General features: G+C 34.5%; 1 protein-coding gene and 1 pseudogene across 1 annotated transcript in view; both read right to left on the bottom strand.

Moving 5' to 3' along the window:
- The window catches only part of CSMD1 (CUB and Sushi multiple domains 1), a 1,018,930-nt gene that overhangs the window by 345,757 nt on the left and 653,075 nt on the right, over window positions 1-20,098 (bottom strand). The window contains exon 7 of the mRNA XM_031611018.2: window positions 10,915-10,992. Coding sequence (XP_031466878.1) covers window positions 10,915-10,992 — 78 coding nt within the window. The remainder of the gene's footprint in view (window positions 1-10,914; window positions 10,993-20,098) is intronic.
- Window positions 16,556-16,702, bottom strand: LOC116240816 (U2 spliceosomal RNA; annotated as a pseudogene).

The following is a 20,098-nucleotide window of genomic DNA, read 5'->3' as shown; positions in this document are numbered from 1 at the left end:
AGAGTACGATTAATGTAACTGGATTTAAAAAAAAAAAAAAAAAAAAAAAGTGCAACAGCAGTAACAACAAAATACATGTTAAGTGCTTAATTTAAAGTGATTTTTAACTTGCATTTACTTCATAGATGCAACACAGTCAAGTCCAAGCAAGTGGTGTTGCTTCATACTGTATTTCAATCTTAATGTGAGTACTTGGGGTTTATTACAAAGCATTTTATTTTATTTATTTGCTATTCTGTACTCCAGGTGCATTTTCAGATTTCTTAAACTAGGCCTGGTTAAATAATAAAGGAAACGTGACTTCCCAATATGAAACAGGTTCCCCATTTGACTTCAAAAACATGAAGGAAAATCTGATGTAACAACAAAAAGCACCCTGAATAAAATAATATATGCCATTTGAAATGTTCGTTTTAAGAAAATGTACTGTTACTTTGCTAGTGTTAATTTGATAATTCACTGAAGTTATAGCTCCTCTAGCAGAGATGTTGAGTATCAGAAGTTAAGTTCAAAAGCATTAAATTGGGGAAGATATGCATACATTTTTCACACATCTCTTTTGCGTATGCAATATAATTTCTTTCATGTTAGGAGCCTGAAGCAGAAAATGTTGTGACAGTGAGGTGACAGAAATCAAATAAAGGCATGCATTAGCAGAACGCTATGTACTTACGGAGATGCAATTATTCTCTGTTAGATTAAAACTTTTTAGAATTAAATACTTTTGATAACCACCATGTACACTAAACTTTGGTACACAATAAAGTAATTTCATCCCTCTTCCCCAAGGAGTTCAGATTATATGACAGAAGCATACATCCAACCCAGAGTATGCAGACATATAACAGAAAACAGGCAATTGGCATTTTTTTCTGGGTCGTTCTTTCTGTTTATATTGAATTGGAGAAGAAAAAAAAAAAAGTTGATTTTTTTTTTTTTTTTTTTTTTTTTAAATAGAACTGAACAATCTAGTACACTGTCATTTCGGTGGAAAGGCACATCATGTTGAATAATTTTCTCCCCCTAAATCAACAAATAGTCCTTTTCTTCCAAATAGAACCCAACATGTTTACTTATGGCTTGATTCCATTCTAGGTTGGTTTGGGTTTATTTTGGAGCCTTTCAAAAAAATATTTCAAGTCCCTTAATGTAATCTAGGAAATTGATACATTATTCAAGCATTGGATAAGTTTTGTTACTTCTTCTCTTCCAAGCGAAGAAGGAATAGTGGACTCAAGCTGGCCTGAAGCTGATAAATTAGCTGTCACCTAATAAAACTCTCTAGTTCCAAACATATCTGACACTGACACTTTGCAGTTCTGCTCAGAGGACCTGCAGGAATAGATATATTCCTCTGTGACAGGCTAACAGTGAGGTGTTATGCCAACACTGCGGAAATAATTTTCCATCGTTTCACAACAAATTCTGTAGAAGTAGAATAGTGCAAGACCTTCTGTCAGATTTGGGAGATTTTCTCCCCTAACATGGATTTAGAAAATGGATCTGAATACACATTCAATATACACGGACCATGCAGCTAGTGTTAAACTTTAAAAACTGCAATGTTAGCCTTGGTGGAAAGTGCAAGAAGTAGGGATTCTCTGACTCTTCCAAAGAACTTGGCAACGAATGATCTATATTATAGACCAGTGTCATACTTCTTTCCTTAATTAAAAATGTTTTAACTTTTTTTATTATTATTATTTTCCAGAAGTCTAAATTCAACCACCTACAACCTCTGAATGCCTTAATAATTTGATACATTATCTGAATCTATGGAGATTTCCTTTCCCTAGTTTATTTACTGCTTACATCTGTGTTTTTAACAGAGATGTGCACAGGAGTTAAGCCAAAGAAGTCTTATAAAAGTATTAAGTTTTATATTTAAATTTCAGATGAGTAGTTAATTTATACAGAATTATACTTTGCTAAAAGCAGGTTGCTGGCTCTTAAGTCTTTGACTTTGAAAATAACAGAATTCAATGTCAATTTAGCCTACGGTATGAACACTCACTTAATATAATCAGTAATGTACTATAATTCTATGAAAATCATTTAATGGCAGTTTCAGCTTCCTAGCTGGATAACAATTCATTTTAACCATCCATAATTCAATCAGATTACATCTTGTTTCACATATTTTAATGGATGCTTTCTTCTGGTTATTTTACAAATTATATATGCAAATGATGTATTAAATAATTGATGAAGTACCTTGTTTTGCTTGTAGCTACGAGTGATGCTTTTCTTCACAAACATACTTAGGCAGTAGTTCTCTTCACAGCAAGATTTTTTTCAGAGTATTTTAAAGGATATTTAAACTCCTGTGGTGATGAAGGCTTGCTTGGAAAGACCAAGTATAATTTATTAAGCTGATTTATGAAGTAATTTATACAATCTAGTAGAATAGCATTGTAGAATTTCATTGCATAGGGATACTCCTCTGAAGAGTCTAAGTTCTTTAACACTTGGGCAAGTCTGCATTATTTTATTCAGTGATAGAATGAAGTATATCCATGCAATTATCCTTCCTGTTTTAATAAAGCTTTATAAGACTGTTAGAGGATAACGCTGCAGTACTGAAGTCAAATTTTATCCTATAATATTCAGTAAAAAGGAAAATAGAATCATTAAGTGCTTCTTAGATATATATTGTAAATGCTGTAATGGAATACTATGGGCTATTTATTTATAATCATGTACACCTATATAACAGATATTTTTAACATTAAAGATTTCAGGATCTCTCCTTATCTAATCTATACAATTGCCAGTGTTTTAAGTATTACTTCCCTCTTTCTTTATTTTTAACTGAATATTCATTTTAGTATTCTTGCAAAAAGGCCTTTGGAAATAAAATGGGATATTTGCACACGTTAAGCCCACAAAATCTTAATTTTTAAGATTCATATCTCCTAACCTTGTAATTAATACATCCATAAGTTATAAGCTATCTTTTTTCCTTGTCTGCAGAGAAAAATGCTTTCCTTTTCAACTTGTAGGATTTGAAGGTATGCAAAATGGCTTTAATGATTGAAAGAGCTGAAGAGTTCAGAATGCTTTTGAAGTATTAAGGAAGTTTCAACCTGGGCACTCACAAATATTAACATTTTCAGGATGTGCAGTCTAAGACATTACCTATGCAGGGAACGACTTCTTTTGAGAACACAAAGAACATCACACAGAATTCCTATAGAAACTAATAGGAAAGAGACATATTTATCATAGGGCTTAATAGTTTTCTGGTTTGGTTCCTTCTAAGGAATATTACTCTCAAGCTTATTTTTTAAAAAAACTTTTTCTTGGTGAAGTCTCAGTTTTCTTCACAACAGAAGTAGTATATCTGCCACTAAACAAAGATGCTGAACAGATGGATGTGCAGAAGCAGTCAGAAAAGATTTACAGATGAGTCCTGCATTTTTTTGCCATTATATTGCAGTGTTTTATACAGAATCTAGAAAACTGAAGTTTTTAAAGGAAAGTACTAGGAATGAAGTAAAGGAAAATGATATTTAGAAAAGGAAATTCTGAGATACACAATTCAAAATTTCTCTTTTTAAAAGGCTCATAGAAGATAATACTACAGAATGAAATGTTTACTTCCCTCCAAAATGGTTAGGTAAGGTAAGTCTCTTGATATGCTATCCTTTCCTTATTCTTGTTCCATATTTCAGAAGTATGACAAACTGATTAGCCAAGTCTCAGAACTGGATAAATAACTCCTCCCTCCTCCACATCAAGGACTCATTCAGAAATCTTACAAACACTGCTGTGTGCCACATTATTGAAAGCATTCCTGAAAGCTACCAACATTTTGATAATTGCCTTACTTATTTTAGCTGAAAGTGTGACCAATCAAGGAAATTTATTTAATGTTTATTTCTCCAGCACTTTAAAATTAGCTCTTGGCTGACAGTGTATGTGCCTGAGGAATTTTCAGCTGACGAAATCTACATGCTATCAGGACTTTTTTAATTTTTTTTTTTAAAACTTCAAAAATTTCTGTATTTTATCTTTGCCTATATCATTTTTAAAATATCATTTCATATAATGTTTCAAACATTCTCAGACTGCATTTAGATCTTGATCAGACAACATCTAAAGCACTGGATATCTGGATATTTTGATATACAAAACCTACAGCCGCTTGCGTAGTTTATTAAGCATCTTGTTTATTATCAGCAATCAATCTCCCAGTGTGAAATTTCTTATAATATGGCTAAAGCACTACATAATATGTTTGATTACTGTTCCTCCTCCCTACAAAACTTCACTAAAGTGACATTCTAAAAGTCTGTCTATATGCCTTTAGTCAATATAGTTCACATCTTTCCAAATATAGTGAACTTATACTAAGGCACTAACCTGAAAACCACTTGCCCAGAACAGTTATTTCTTCTTCAGAAAAATAGTTTTCTGGTTATAGCTAATTGTTATCAACATAAAAATTCATATTAAAAACAGGAATGCAGATCTTAAAAACTGGCAAAAATTAATCTGTTTTTCTTTTCAATCAAGTACAACATCTACATTCACAAATTTCCTATTTGTATGGAAAGCTGAACTTTTTCTTGACTCACATTTGTTCTAAACAGAACAGTCCTTAGGACATGACATTTAACCAAAAATTCCGCTCTCTTTTAACAGTACTTGAGTATAAAAGATTATATTAAGACTAAACTTTGATAAAGTTGCAGTATAGCTTTAGAAAGTGAGCTTGCTTTTGTTTGTGGGGTGGGGTTTCTTCAAAGAATGTTGTATTTTATAAATTGGAGACTAAAAACTGTCAATGAACTCTTAAGTATTTCCTGACTAGGACTTGAAAAATGTGATTGCTTGGAAAAATTCAGCATCCTTAAGAAATGAATTACCTTTATAGATTCAATGCAATAAAAGTAGAAAGAAAAAAAAAGTTCAAAATTTTCTGAGGGAATTTTTTCATTACAGATGTATTTTAAAAATAATAACACAAAATTGTTAAACAACAGAATTGTTCATTCTTTCTGAAATACTTTGGAAGAAAAACATACTAAATAAACTGCAAAATAACACAATTTGGGGAAACAAGAAATAAGCTAATTTAAATATAGAATAGAAAAATAATAAATTTATATTGATATCATGATAAACTTTAAAATTCATTATAGAAAAGTAGTCACAGAATCATAGAATCATAAAAAATCCCAAGTTGGAATGGACCCACAAGAATCAAAAAGTCCAACTCCTGGCTCTACACAGGAACACCCAAAAATCAGGCCATATGACTGAGTGCACTGTCCAGATGCTTCTAGTACTCCAAGTACTCCAAGTACAAACTCAGAGCTGTGATTCCTTCCCTAAGAAGCCTGTTATAGTACCCAAACACTCTTCTGGTCATTAGTAATAGTTTTATCTTTTATAAACGTAACTCAAGGATCCTTTCAGCAGTCGTCTTGTCACATTTGTTTTTGATTCATTTCTACATATTGATATTTTTGAAGTGTAAAATATCATAAATAGATTGTTCCTTGCTAAGGAATAAGAACGACCCAGGTGAGAAAATTTTATTTAAGTGCAATTATTTAGTCCAATGCTGTTCTTCTTAAAAACATTTTCTTGTATTAACTGAAGAGCAAAACTAATCTTCATTTTGTTTCTATCAGTCATTCCTTCTTTCTCATACAGAATTAGCAATGTAATCTTCATATTAATCACTATAGCATCAACAACATGTGCCATTAATTCACCTTAATGTGCTGCAACTAATCAACACACAGTCTGTGAACTCACTCAAGTTTTGGGTCTATATGGCCAAAATTGTTAACTTAAAATAACTCTTTATTCATCTTTGGGATAAATAATTCTTTGGATAAGCTGCAGCTAAGTTTTTGGAGGATGTACTAATCTCATTCATTCAAAAACATGCTTTTGAAAATATTTTAAGTGTGCTTTTCTGCTATTCTGAAATATTTTCAAATAATATTCAGTATGAACCATTAACATGGCACAACATTAACTATATTTTTAAATAATCACTCAGATTTCATTTGTTAACCTTCATTGCTTTTCTAGACTGTGAACATTCCCTGCAATTTACTGTGCTCTACAGCTTGAACCAGTATCTGCCTTGCATTTTGACAAAGTTAACTCAGAAAATCAGCTATCCCAGGAACTTCTTGTCACATCAGAGGCTGCTGGGTCTTTTGTCCAAACCTTGCACTGTTCCTGAGCTGCTGCAGGCTGGAGAGAGCCAAAGAGTCACAAAGGTACAGGGCTGCAAGTCTGCAGTTACAGCCCTGAGTTCTCAATATTCTGTAAGCTGGTGTCTTGAAGAAAGAAAAACCTGTACTAGCTTCTTTGTACGTGGAATGATCAACAGAAACTGCAGAAAGATAAACTTCAGGATTCTCCTTCTTGCCTAGAAAATAAACCTTTTCTAAAGACTGTGGCTACCTAGTGATGGTTTGTCCTCAAGTCCTATTTAAAATCATAGAATCACAAGGATAAAAAGGACCTACAAGATCACTTACTCCAACCATCCTCCTATCACCATTACAGAATCACAGAATCACAGAATGGCCAGGATTGGAAGGGACCTCAAGGATCATGAGTCTCCAACCCCCTGCCACATGCAGGGCCACCAACCTCCTCATTTAATACTAGACCAGGCTGCCCAGGGCCCCATCCAATCTGGCCTTGAACACTTCCAGGGACGGGGCATCCACAACCTCTCTGGGCAGCCTGTTCCAGTACCTCACCACTCTCTCCGTAAAGAATCTCCCCTCCCTCAACTTAAAACCATTTCCCTTCGTCCTGCTGTTATCTACCCTTTCAAAGGGTTGATTCCCCTCCCCCCTGTAGGCTACCTTTAGGTATTGAAATGCTGCAATGAGATCACCCCACAGCCTTCGTTTCCCCAGGCTGAGCAAGCCCAGCTCCCTCAGCCTGTCTTTGCAGGGGAGGTGCTCCAGTCCCCTGATCATCTTTGTGGCCCTCCTCTGGACCCTCTCCAACAGCTCCCTGTCTTTCTTGTACTGGGGGCTCCACACCTGGACGCAGTATTCCAGATGGGGCCTCACAAGAGCAGAATAGAGGGGAACAATCACCTCCCTGACCTTGCTGGCCACCCCTCTTCTGATGGAGCCCAGGATACCATTTGCCTTCCGAGCCGCAAGGGAACACTGCTGGCTCATATTAAGTTTTACATCTATCAAGACCCCCAGGTCCCTCTCCACATGGCTGCTCTCAAGGACCGCTCCTTCCAGTCTGCACGGATGCCTGGGATTCCTCCGGCCCAAGTGCAAAACTCTGCACTTCACCGTGTTGAATCTCATTAGGTTCACCTGGGCCCACCTTTCTAGCCTGTTGAGGTCCCTCTGAATGGCATCCCTTCCTTCTACTGTGTCGACCACACCACTCAGCTTGGTGTCATCAGCAAATTTGCTGAGGGTGCACTTGATTCCGTCATCGACAAGCTACTTAACCGTATCTTGTAGCTCCTCATCCAGATGACTCTTGAACATTGCGAGGGACGGCAACTCCAGCACCTCCCTGGGCAGGTCATTCCAGTGTCTGACCACTCTCTGACAGAAAAAGTTTTTCCTTACGTCTAATCTAAATCTCTTCTGGTACAACTTGTGGGCTCGGGTTACCTTGGATCCTGTTTGTTGCCTGAGAGAAGAGGCCAAACCCCTCCTCATCACAGCCTTCCTTCAGGAAGTTGTAGAATGCAATGAGGTCTCTCCTGAGCCTCCTCTTCTCCAGACTAAACAATCCCAGCTCCTTCAGCCGCTCCTCATAAGACTTGTGCTCCCTTCATCAGTTTTGGTGCTCTTCTCTGAACACGTTCCAGGGCCTTGATGTCTTTCCTGTAGTGAAGGGCCCAAAACTGAACACAATACTCGAGATGCAGCCTCACCAGAGCTGAGTACAGGGGGATGATTACCGCCCTGCTCCTGCTGGCCACACTATTTCTAATGCAGGCCAGGATAGCATTGGTCCTCTTGGCCATCTGGACACACTGTCGGCTCATGTTCAGCCAAGCATCAACATCACCCTCTGGTCCCTTTCCTCTTCAAAGTCATCCAGCCACTCATCCCCAAGCCTACAGCACTGCATGTGGTGCAAAGTGTAGGACCCAGCATTTGCCTTGTTGAACCTCATCCCATTCATCTAAGCCCAATGATCCAGCTTATCCAGGTCCCTCTGAAGAGCCTCCCTATCCTCAGGCAGATTGAAACTACCTCCAAATTTGGTGTCATCTGCAAACTTACAGAGGGTACACTCAATCCCCTTTATGAAGGCTTTTCTTTCTGCATGCACAGGATGCCCCCTGTACAATCCTTCTATTGTAGTGCTAGTGCTCAGATGTCTAGAGGTAATAAATAACCTCTGACAGAGTTGCTGGTCAGGAATATTGCCCTGAAAACATACTGGCACAAGAGCTAACATCAGATTTATATTTTTCATCTAATCAGTTACAATGTCAGCTGTAGTCAGAGTAGTTTTAGGAAAAGTCTGCAATCATTAAGAAGATAGCCTGCGGGGTTATTCTGTGTTAAAATACAAATGAGTGACAAGATGGATCAAGTATTTCCTTAGAGAATATTATCCATATACATAAGAATGATAAGTAAGGAAGCAAAAGTGAGTAGGCTAAGCCTACAACTAAACAGATCAATGGTAAACCAGATGGAAAATAATTTGCTTCCTCTACACAGATTCATAAACTAGAACTCTCTCATTGCTCCTCTTGAGAGATCAGTTTAGATGACTAAAGGAATTGGATTTGGTCAATGTTTGTGACAGCCTAAGTACTAATGAGAAACAACTGTGAGAAAGAATCTACCAAAGCTTCCCATTTACTTTTTACTGCATTTACTTTCTTGCAGTTTACTGTTCCAGAAATTTGCCTAGTGTACTTAAATCCCTACTAGGCCTGTTCACATTGGGTGAACTGGGACAATATTTTACTTCAAATATCTTTCCAATTTCTTTGCATAAATTAATCATTATTCAAATGCATCTGCCTCACTGCTTGGCGTGTTTCCTTAAGGTGTAATGAAGGAAAAAAAAAAAAAAAAAAAGCATTTTCTTTTCCTAGGGAATGACACACAATGTAATGCTTTCTGCCAAAGCACCTGTGTCCCAAGGCCATGCCTTTCAAAAAGGGTAACAGAACAGCTGAAGTAAAGCGTTCAGGAATCTGGGCAAGTTTGGGATGGAAAGCTGTTACATCTATACAGAGAATGTTAAAAAGATTAAAATACTAAAACAGGGAGACAGGTAGTCTTTAATTTACTTTTCTAGAAATCTGCTCATTAGAATCAAATGGAAATATCTATTGTTACCTTTTCCATCTACATGATTTTTAACAAGAAAAATAGTTAAATACTAAGGGCTTGAATCATATGGAGCACGAAAAAAATATATCTGAATCCAACTATTTATATTTTTGTTTGTTTCATGTACATGAAACTAATAATAAACTGAGACTCATGTAGAAAAGTCAGACATGATATAAAGCTTCAGAAGCCAGAACAGAAAGAAATAAAAACAAAGGACATTATAGTTGAAGTCAACAGCAAACTGCCTTATAACATTTTTTCCACAGCCTTACTTCCACTTCCAATAATTAAACAGTGTCTCACAGCATGTATTCTGAGAGTGTAAGCAGAGATCATACAGCTCCTGGAAATAACTTATAAATAATGAAATCATCACTCAGATACAAACACCAAAGAGAAATAACAACTTTTTCTGCTACACATTGCACAGAAAGTTCCTTTGGAATGCCACACCATCAATGTGCAATATTTAAAGCAGAAAAATATCATGCGTCTTTTGTTCCCTTGAGCATACCAATACACTCATTTTGCATTAAACAGTGCACTTCAGAAACACAGAGACCAAATTGTATCCCCTAGACATTACCCTTCAAGACACTCATTCTCTCTGTACTTTCAGAACAGCATGCAATGAGGCAAATATTGCCTGAGTTTCACTCCATTGAGCTCAATGTTATTACAAAAAGAATTAACTTATTCAAATATGTTTTAGTCATTATACAAGCTCTCTTAATTAGTTTTGGGTGCTTACCCTCTGGCTTTTTTTAGGCAAAGGGACTCTCTGCTTTCCAAAATATAAAAAATATATCTTTTTTTTTTTTCTTTTTTTTTTTTCTTGTTTCAAGACTGTCCTGATTAATGGAGAAATAGCTCTCAAGATTCTTGTCAGATCGCCAGTCATTCAGGGAAAATACAACATATATTAAAAAATAGCCTCACAATCTCATTGATAACTTCTTGTTTTTATTCTCACACTACATATGGGGAAAATGGTTCAGAAATGTACTAAATAGATGTCATTCCAGAGTGCACTAAGCATACAGTGAAAGGAAGGTGATGCTGTGATTTCCATCCCCTTGAGAAGCTGGGAATTGCAACAGTTCTTAAACACTGCTGTGCTGCATCACAGGACTATAAAGAGACAGTCACTAAGGCATACAATGTGATAAGGAGGGGGAAGAATTAAATCTGTGATGCTAAATGGCAGAAGAAAGTTATGTGCAATCCTCAATCTATAAAATGCTATGGTGATTTCATGGCCCCACTGTACTGATCTAACAAAGTCAGTATGGCACTGTTCTTCCTGGACAGCTAATTTGTCTTCTGAATCTCTAAATTCTAAATATCCCAAAACATAAAAAGGTTTTTTTTTTTTTACATATTCTTTTTATTTTTTTTCTGGCATTACAATGTGATATTCTGCATTCTACACCTTTTGTACTATCAGCAGAGTTCTAAATTCAATGACATTTGATAACAAAATGACCAGTTTATGACCACAGCTTCTCAACATTTTTCTTTCTGTATATTCATTAGAGCTCCAAAAATACATGTTCAGACACTAAAGATAATGGCAGAAACAACTTACAGACTGAATTTTTGTGATTACTGTCTTTGCTGGGCAACATCTTGACTCCTCTTGATTTCAGTTCAATTGCTTTTTTCACTGACAAAACAAGCAAAGAGAAAGAAAATTATTTATTATTAAACCTTGTAGAAAGGAAACACAAAAGTCAAATCAGATATTACAATAACAATAATACAATCCATAAATAAAACAGATTGAAATAAGTGTACTTTCTTTGATAATCCAAATGCACTTTTACAAAAATCTAAATATTAATTATATTTTGCAATATTTTGTTTTTAAGAGTCATTATCAGGTTTTACAATATTTCTCATTCGAGCGTCCTTAGGATCGAGGAGAAAAATCTGTCCTACTTACATGTATGAATTAGCAATGTTTGCCACTGCATATGGCAAATCTTAAACATTTTTAAAATTTATTTGGAATATACAGAACATTATATGAAGATATCCAAAGACCACTAGCTTTCAATAAGATAGTCAAATAATTACTTTCATCTGGTTATTCTTCAGCAGTAAATGTATTTTTAATTCTGTCTCCTGAAATGGTTGAAGTTACACAATTACAGTATTGACAGTTTGGCTCAACCAAACACTTCTGAATCTACAGGAAAATTTAAAATGAATTAGAAAAGGGCTCTCAAAGAGTCAAGTTTTGAGAGAAAGGACAAATGCATTAGAATTTTTCACTGTTTTCTCTATTTAGACAGCTGAATGGATGATAAACTTCCCAGTTATCCCTAATAGGATGGTAGGACATGATAGGAAGGATCAGAAGCAGGAGAGGAGGAAGAGAAGAAAATTGTGCAGCTACGTGCTAAGGAAAAGTGTGAGACTGAATCTGAATTAAAATGCTAAGGAAGAGAGAAAAAATGTAGGACACATTCACAGGAAAATCATTAGTTCTGGGGCAACTAAAAATAAAATCAGATATGTAGAAAAGAAACATGCACCAAGCCTGGAAAATTCAAAGCAAAGTAGATAGTGACTGTCTTACAGTGTGTATAAGCCTGCTAAAGGTAACATCACAGTGCATGTCTGTCAGATACAAAAAAAATAACTAGTCCTTTCCCAATTCATAGTGGATAACTTTTTCTAGAACTGTCAGTAGTTTATGATCTTAGAATTCACACATTTATCCTAGATACAAAGATAAACAAAAATAAACTCAAACATTTTAAAAATGGGATTTGTACTTTGTACCATACAGATAAAAAATACATATAAAAATTAATACAACAAATTATGTTATACTATTTTTGTCTATGTAGGGGGCAAAATTTATATTTGCTACACTATGTATTGATCTGTATGCAAATATTTCTGAAAAGTGATGTAACAGGAGAAGTCTTTTTAACCCTAACCCTAATCACATGAGAAGTGTGATTATTCTGTGGGGTTTTGTGTGTTGTTTTCTTTGTTTTGTTTTGTTTTGTTTTCTGTACTGTATTTTGGCAGCTTTTACAACCTCAAAGTAGGCTTTTCTTAAGCCCTTAAACTGGGCAAACAATGCAGAACATATTTTCTGTGCAGAATGTTATACAGTGCAGAAATTTTTTAAGTCTAATTCTGAAAAAGAGATGTTGAAATTATGAAAAATGATAGACAACTGTAGCAAATGGGATGAAATGGATCTGATAGAAGCGTGCTCTTTTTTTTAAGATATATTATACTGAGATATTAATGCATGCAGTAAAGCTGATATGCCCAAGAGCTTCTGGAAGTGTATGGTTTTCTTTCTAGAATTTACTAGGATTATTTTCTAGAATTTAGATGCTAAAATTTCCCTCAGGACCTGCTTTATGTTCTGTTCTGTTAGGCTGCATAACCAGACTGCTTAATTTTTTCCATGTTTAACTTTTTCAACAGAATAGCTGGGAACTTGTCTGGAGTTATGGTCACATTTACTACCTGTCTCATGTAAAACATGAAAGCTATTCTTTGAGAATTAAAAATCCAAATTGATTAAGTCCATGTATGGCTAGTAAAACCACTCATTAGACTCATTAGACAGCAGACAGAGAAAAAGCACCCTATTCTCCTTTCTCTTTGTTCTGTGACCCTACTTTAGGATGAAAGGGGCAACAACCACTCTGTTTCATATGGAAGTTCAGTCTTGATGGCATTATTTAAACATACTTGAAATATGCTTCCCAGGAATGGGGATAAATGATATCCATTGGCTTTAGTTTGAAATACAATGGAAAGATGGCTAAATTAAAACAAGAGGAGCTGTGACTTGATACAAGAAAACTTTTTTCATTATTACGATAGTTGAGCATTAAAACAAGTTCTGCACTTTCCACCCTTGGAGATTTTTCATGTCAATAAAAAGACATTCTATATCTCTGAAAGAACATTAGATAAGGGATTTACAATACTTAAGATCAGTGATCTAAAATGTATGTTTTATGAAAAGAAATAGCTACTTCAAGGGGGCAATTCATCTCTTTCTAAGACAGGCACAATGAATCATCCTCCAAAGATGCCTTTTCATCTCCATGAAATGTATGGTATGAAACATATACCACTTATTCAAGCTAGATCCCTACACTGTAGACAGTAACATTAGATGACAAGCTTACATGTCTGGAGGACTTAAACAAATGTATCTGTCAGATGCAAGGATCCAGAAGGTTAAATGAGATAGCTCGAGACATAAATACCATATTTCTTGTGTTAGTGTTTGCATGTGGACTTTGAATAGTATATTTTTAAATAGAATTAAGGTAATATAACATGTAAAATATACACTCATCAATTACTGAAAAGAGAAATTGAGATTTGAGGGAAGCTCAATCTTCCATAACATTGAAGCAACGCTCTAAATTGCATTTTTTGGAATCATTTAAATCCAATTTCAGTATCATTTCTGAAATACTTCTTTTCTACTTCCTGATTGTTTTTTCTTTAAAAAGGTTTTCCTGATTTTTAATATAATTTGCCACTTATTAGCACAAAAAGAGGAACAGGTTTAAGTTAATGTCAAATATGAACCACTCAAATAATTACTTTTTAAAAATTTGCATAGCTTTCTGCAGTCATCTCTTAAACATTAAGTTAAGCTAACTGAATTAACTCAGCTCACCTTTTTGTTTGAATCTTCAATTCAAGACTCCCTAGAAGATGGTAAACCCATTTAGAGAAGATGGCAGAACTCAACATGAAGCTGAAGACAATCTTATCAGACTACTGTAGTTCACCTGTGATATTCCTTGTGCTAATATGCTATAGCTATATTAGACATGAAAAGAATATATGCCCAATATTCTTTGAATGGATTGTGAAAATTAAAAGTAAATTGTAGAAGTTGTAAATCTCCTTTTAAACCTATATGATTAGTATGAAACTCTTAGTTACTAATGTATTTGAACCTGTGTAAAGAAAATACATTTTACTCCAAGCAAAATTACCTTGCTGAACTCATTATGATAATACAGTAGAAACACATTATAAGGAAGAATAAACCAACGAAAAAAAATTTAAACTTCAGCTACAATAAGGAGGAAGATAATTGAGGTACGAAAATAAAACTAGCTATGGGACATTAGATGGACAGTCCTTACACATTTTGAGGATATAAGAAAATAGTTACCTCCAGTCAGAGAAATTTCTGTACATATTTATATGGTTAGAGCATAGACATGCATTGCATGCATATTTGTTGCTTATGAAAAGTACTTCCACAAAACTAAAATGCAAATATTCACAAATTTATCTTAAAATAATCAAGTAAAAGGGTTTTTATACATTTGAGAACTGCTGTTATTCTGCTATTGAAATGAGTGAATACTGACTCATTCCAAGATATGTATATTTTAAAAGTTACATACTTCTAGTGTGAATTTCTAGACAGAATGCACTTTAAGTTCACCAAAATAAATGACCTTTGAATTTGTTATTCTTGAGACTGAAAAAGTCACTGATTGTAAGTCATTTGTTGTACTCGCTTTACTTTCTAGAGCTATAAGGCACTTCGGAACACTATGATTTCTCTAGATTTCTACATCTTTATAACTCAGCAGGAAAATATTCTTCATTTTATTCTGCTTACATTCATTTCCAATGAATTCACAAAGCAATTGCTCTACTGCTGTTACTTTTGTGGAAGCATATTATACACAGCAGCTCATTACAGCAAGGATGGTTTCCTACAATTCATACAATAATGAATGGTTTTAAATGTTATGTTTGTTTGTTTGTTTGTTTGTTTTTCTCCACTGTTTTGTTTCCTACAATGGTGATTTGTAAAATACCCTTCCAATCTCAGGTATACTCCGAATTGCTCCATAATTTGTTCAAGAATATTAAATCTGTTTGCTTGATTATTTATTATAGCTTTAAACAGTGGGTTTTTTGTTTGTTTTTGTTTTTTAATTAAAAAAATAAATAAAAGCACGTGCAAGTCAAGTATGCTCTGCACACGTGTATTTTCTAATATATATACACATCTATATATTTTTCACACATGCAAATAACTATACAAAGTACAAAGTTATAGAGAATCAGGCTGTGGGTATGTAAGCAGTTCTGGAAGCACTTCAAGCAAATTTTTAACATTGGGAGAATTAATATATTTTCAAGAGTGATATCAATAATTTATATCTTAATCTCTAATGACACTTTCCTTTTAATTCTTCCCAAATCCACCAAAACTTGAAAACAGTGATAACCTATCTGAAACGCACACAAAGCCTAGTGTTGAAAATTCAATGGATTTACATTTATTTTTTTTCTCTGGCACTGGAAGGCTTTTGAATGGAACTGGTAATCTAACAAAAATATTTTAACATATGCAAGTACAATTTCAAGGGAACAAATCTAATTTTCTATAATATTTATTAATATATCATAAATTACTTCTTTCAGTGGTTTATTATGGTCTTGCATTCTATGGAGCAATTCAATCTTATCTGATGTTACATTTGAAAATACACTGAGAAAGGCCCTACAATACTGGCAGCACTATTCTCTCAGATGTAAGAAAACACTTCAGTTTTCTCAAAGAATGCTGCCTGCTGGGACTATAAGGGAAAGTTTCTAATATGTTTTTATATGGTACAAATGTGTGCTAACCCTGAGAAAATTATAAATAAAAATTAAAAGAAATAATAAAAATGTAATCCGTTAAAAAAATACAGTGGATATTTACACATACTTTCTACATATCCATAATTAAATATTTAATGGTAAATCTAACTAGAAAATAAACTGAACTTCAATTAATCAAACACATCTCTCTAATGAAACATTCCTCTCAAAACTGGATAAATCAAGAAATAGCATCAAAGCAAGTAAACTCAAAAGAGCTTTGAGTACAAATGATATTTTGAAACAAAATATTGCCAGTAAATACTGTCATTTCCATTGTGTTCCCAAGGGAATTTAGAGCAGTTTCCAAGTGATTCCTGATCCTCTTCAAGATCTGTATGAAAAAGAAGCTTCTGAAATCTAACAGCCTCTGCTGCTGAATCAATGAGTTCAAGACAAGCTTAACTAATTCCACAAAACAGTTAAGCAAATATTGCAATTAAAAAGCTGTAGAAGAAAACTCAGTCACTTAACTAGAAATATAAGTGTTTTTTTTGTTTTTTTTTTTGTATGTCAGTGACTGCTGATAAATAGCCATTGATATATGAAGTAGAGTGTAAACAGTTGGGCATGGTACTGAAGCTCTAATTTCACAATTTTTCACATATGCCCAATAGGACAAAGCATAGTTATTTGGCAAATATTTGTAATTATACTACGTACTACACTTGATCTTAGCCAAAAGGCTGAGAAGTGATATCTGATTCCCTTCTGCCTTGCTTTCTCTATTCCTTTCCCCCAAAATCAACAAGCCTACGCTCAAAGAAAAAAATGAGCAATTTTTTTAAAGAAAAATAGTCTATTATTACAAAAAAACACTTTTGTAGACTGAACTCAGGGTTACTCATAACAGCACCCAAAAATCACAGAATAAAATCAAAATCTATATCTCTTGAAATTATGTGACTACATAAATACATGAATACAATTTCTATACTGTACAAACAACGTACTCTTGAGATTTAAAGCTTGTGAGTGGTCTGATTACATCTGAACACAAGTAACTCTAAACATTTCAGGGAAAATAAGATAAGAATATAATTTTTCAGAGATATCTTACAATTTAATTACAATTTAGTTGGATAATATTGGAAAAGACTGATGAGATTCTACCTGTTTTCCTCATATTCTTCCTCACATTTTTTTTATTAACAGAACTACAGGGGTTGGAAGCAACCTCAAAAGCTCATGCAGTCCAAACCCCTGCCGAAGCAGATTCTCTACAATAGGTCACAGAGGTAGGCATCCAGGTGGATCTTGAATATCTCCATAGAAGACGACTCTACAACCTCTCTAGGCAAATTTCACATTAACTTCAATTACTTGGTAAAAAAAGTATTGCTTATTGATGGGGTTTGAAAGAGCAGGGGCATAGGAAAATGCATGAACTATTTTAATGTTTTTTGTTTTCTTTTTATGCACAGAGATGGGAGCTTCTAAGATACTTTAATTAAAAATAAAAAAAATAAAAAAAACAACTAAATTTTAATGGACTGAAAGAAGGTAGCAAATATCTTGGGAAAAAAAATCACTCTGGCTTATGGAGAAGTGCAAAAAAGATCTTGAGGTAGTTATTATTTGTATTCTTAGGATGATTTTGCAGTTTTAAAAAGAGCTAATGAAAAGGCAAAGCTTATAAGAATATGAAATGGGAATATAATATAAAACTTAGAAAGCCTGTTTAACTCCACAGATATTGTTGTTGAATGGAAGGTAATGAACATTTCATAGTGCAATCTTCCACTAAGAAGTTAAGTCAAATGTAGGGCATTATACTGACAAGCATCACCTTCAGTATCGGATTTCAGTAGTAATGCCTTACTTACAGGAGTATGTTTTCTTAGTTGTTATTATGGTAGGGATAGAAAGTCCACATTCTGAACGTGAGCAGATCAATTTTGCAATAGTTGTTAGAGGAGCAACTCCTGTTGGAAGCAACCCCTGGGCTCTGTCATCAGTACGACTCAGTTTGGCAACTTCCTTGAAGCACTATTGTTTTTTTGTTTGTTTGTTTGTTTTGTTTTTTCTCTGATAGTAATTAAACAGTAATTATTTATGCAAATAATATGAAGATAGGAAGCAATCATCTTCCAAACTCAATTTCTTCCACTGTGAAGCTTTTTTTTTTTTTTTTTAAGTTTTAGGTTGTAGTACCTCTATATTGTTGGTATTTTTTTAATTGGATACAGAATCAACAAATCAAATCACAGAATTGCCAGGGTTGGAAGGGACCTCAAGGATCATGAATCTCCAACCCCCCTGCCACACGCAGGGCCACCAACTATTCCACCTAATGCTAGACCAGACTGCCCAGGGCCCCATCCAATCTGGCCTTGAACACCTCCAGGGACGGGGCATCCACAACCTCCCTGGGCAGTGAAGGGATACCTTCACTCTGACATACAAGGTTTTGGAAAGAATTTTCAAATTGCCTATATTACAACTTAAAAAGCTTGTATTTGCTAGGCATGTACTTCAGGTTGCCTATGAATTTCAAGGAAAATATGCCTTTTCATTACTGAGCAATGCTTGATTAATCATGAGTAAGCCAAAAGCTGTATAAATGCAAGATCACAGGCAGTCTTTGGCACCAAAAAATTACTTATTCTCTGGTTGTATGATCTTTCTAGGAAAGGCAAGATAAAAATTTGTAAGAAAACAAATATGAAAAAATGAATTGGAAGCAAAGATAGTATAAAACACAAATAAGTATCTATTTGCAGGGTATAGCTGAGGAATAATGTCATCCAGAGATGTTTTTGATAAGCTGTGATCCACTTTAAACAGTAAAAAAAAAAAAAAAAAAAAAAAAAAAAAAAGAGGAAAATACATTTTCTCAGAGATCGTGGAGGGTGTTACTATGATTTTGAGAGTACGAAACTGATTTATTACTATATTTTACCGCATGAGAGAAAAAAGATATACAGTGCAGTACACAGGTCATACTAAAGTCAGATGAAACTCTAGAAGCACGCAGTCAGCTAACATAATATTGTGCTCGATTCAATTTACCTACATTGAGATCTACTACAGCTATAGCCTGAGAATATGTAGGGAACTGTAGGGTAGGATTCTGCAACAAAAAAATGTAATATTTGCTGTTTGTTCTTAGCACATTCTTTGTAATAGTCCTTGTATGTGTCTTGGATGACACAGTTTTTTTTTTTTCCAGTTATCCAAATACTTGATTATATTGCCAGGTTTTCCTCCTGTATGAGATGACTTGCATGACCCCAAAAGTTGGCTCTCACTCAGACCTAAAATATTCTGACATCATCTACTAGTACTTCCTCAAGCTGCTTCTGCTGCTGCTCTGCTGACTTCAGCTCTTGGCAACCTTCCACTGCAGTGGAAGTGCAGATCCTCAAAGGTGAACAGCTCCTAGTAATCACAGGTGAAGCTTGTCCTTACCATTAACAAGCCTCACTAACACTATACAAAATGTATCTGAATAGTTCTCTGTGTTCAGGGAAGGTAGGATTCATTAAGTAATAAATCTCAGATGAATAAACAGAAATTGAGACTAATAAGCACCTGCCCCAGGTAACACTTAAGTCCTCCGCCTTTTTTTTTTTTTTTTTTTTTTTTTTCTCCAGTATGCCAGCCTTCTTCTTGCTACAGCAGAGGAAAGTACTTAACTCTCAGTACTTCATACATCGAGAGAGAGTGAAAGAGAGATTTATATTACAGCAATTTACCTTTTTCTGATTTTGCAGAGTTTAGAAAACAACAGAAATAACATCCATAGTGTTATTCCTAGAGAGAATTAGCAAATTTACCTCAGTACAGTGCATATTTAAAGATTTTAAAATTTAATTTATTTTCAGTTGTATTTTTCTGATTTTCTTGAAGTTGAATACACCTTCTTCTGAAACAAAGTATTATCTTAGTTCAGGTTGGATTACAGATTCTAATCAAGTGCTCTGTTTGCCCTGCTCTAGTGCCTCATTCTTTCTGGATTCTCCACTAAACCTGTGATTACAGGATACTACCATTTTTTAGCTTGGAGAAAATGATCTATAATTCACACTGTTGGCAGTTTTGGTATTCTCTCTCCAGTCTGCTTATAGATCAAACATTTCTTTATCACTCAA

The sequence above is a fragment of the Phasianus colchicus genome, chromosome 2 (assembly GCF_987193195.1).
Source record: "Phasianus colchicus chromosome 2, bPhaCol1.hap1.1, whole genome shotgun sequence".
In the NCBI taxonomy this organism is placed as follows: domain Eukaryota; kingdom Metazoa; phylum Chordata; class Aves; order Galliformes; family Phasianidae; genus Phasianus; species Phasianus colchicus.
The sequence above is the reverse complement of the archived record's forward strand: the minus strand, read 5'-3'. Positions and strand labels throughout refer to the sequence as shown.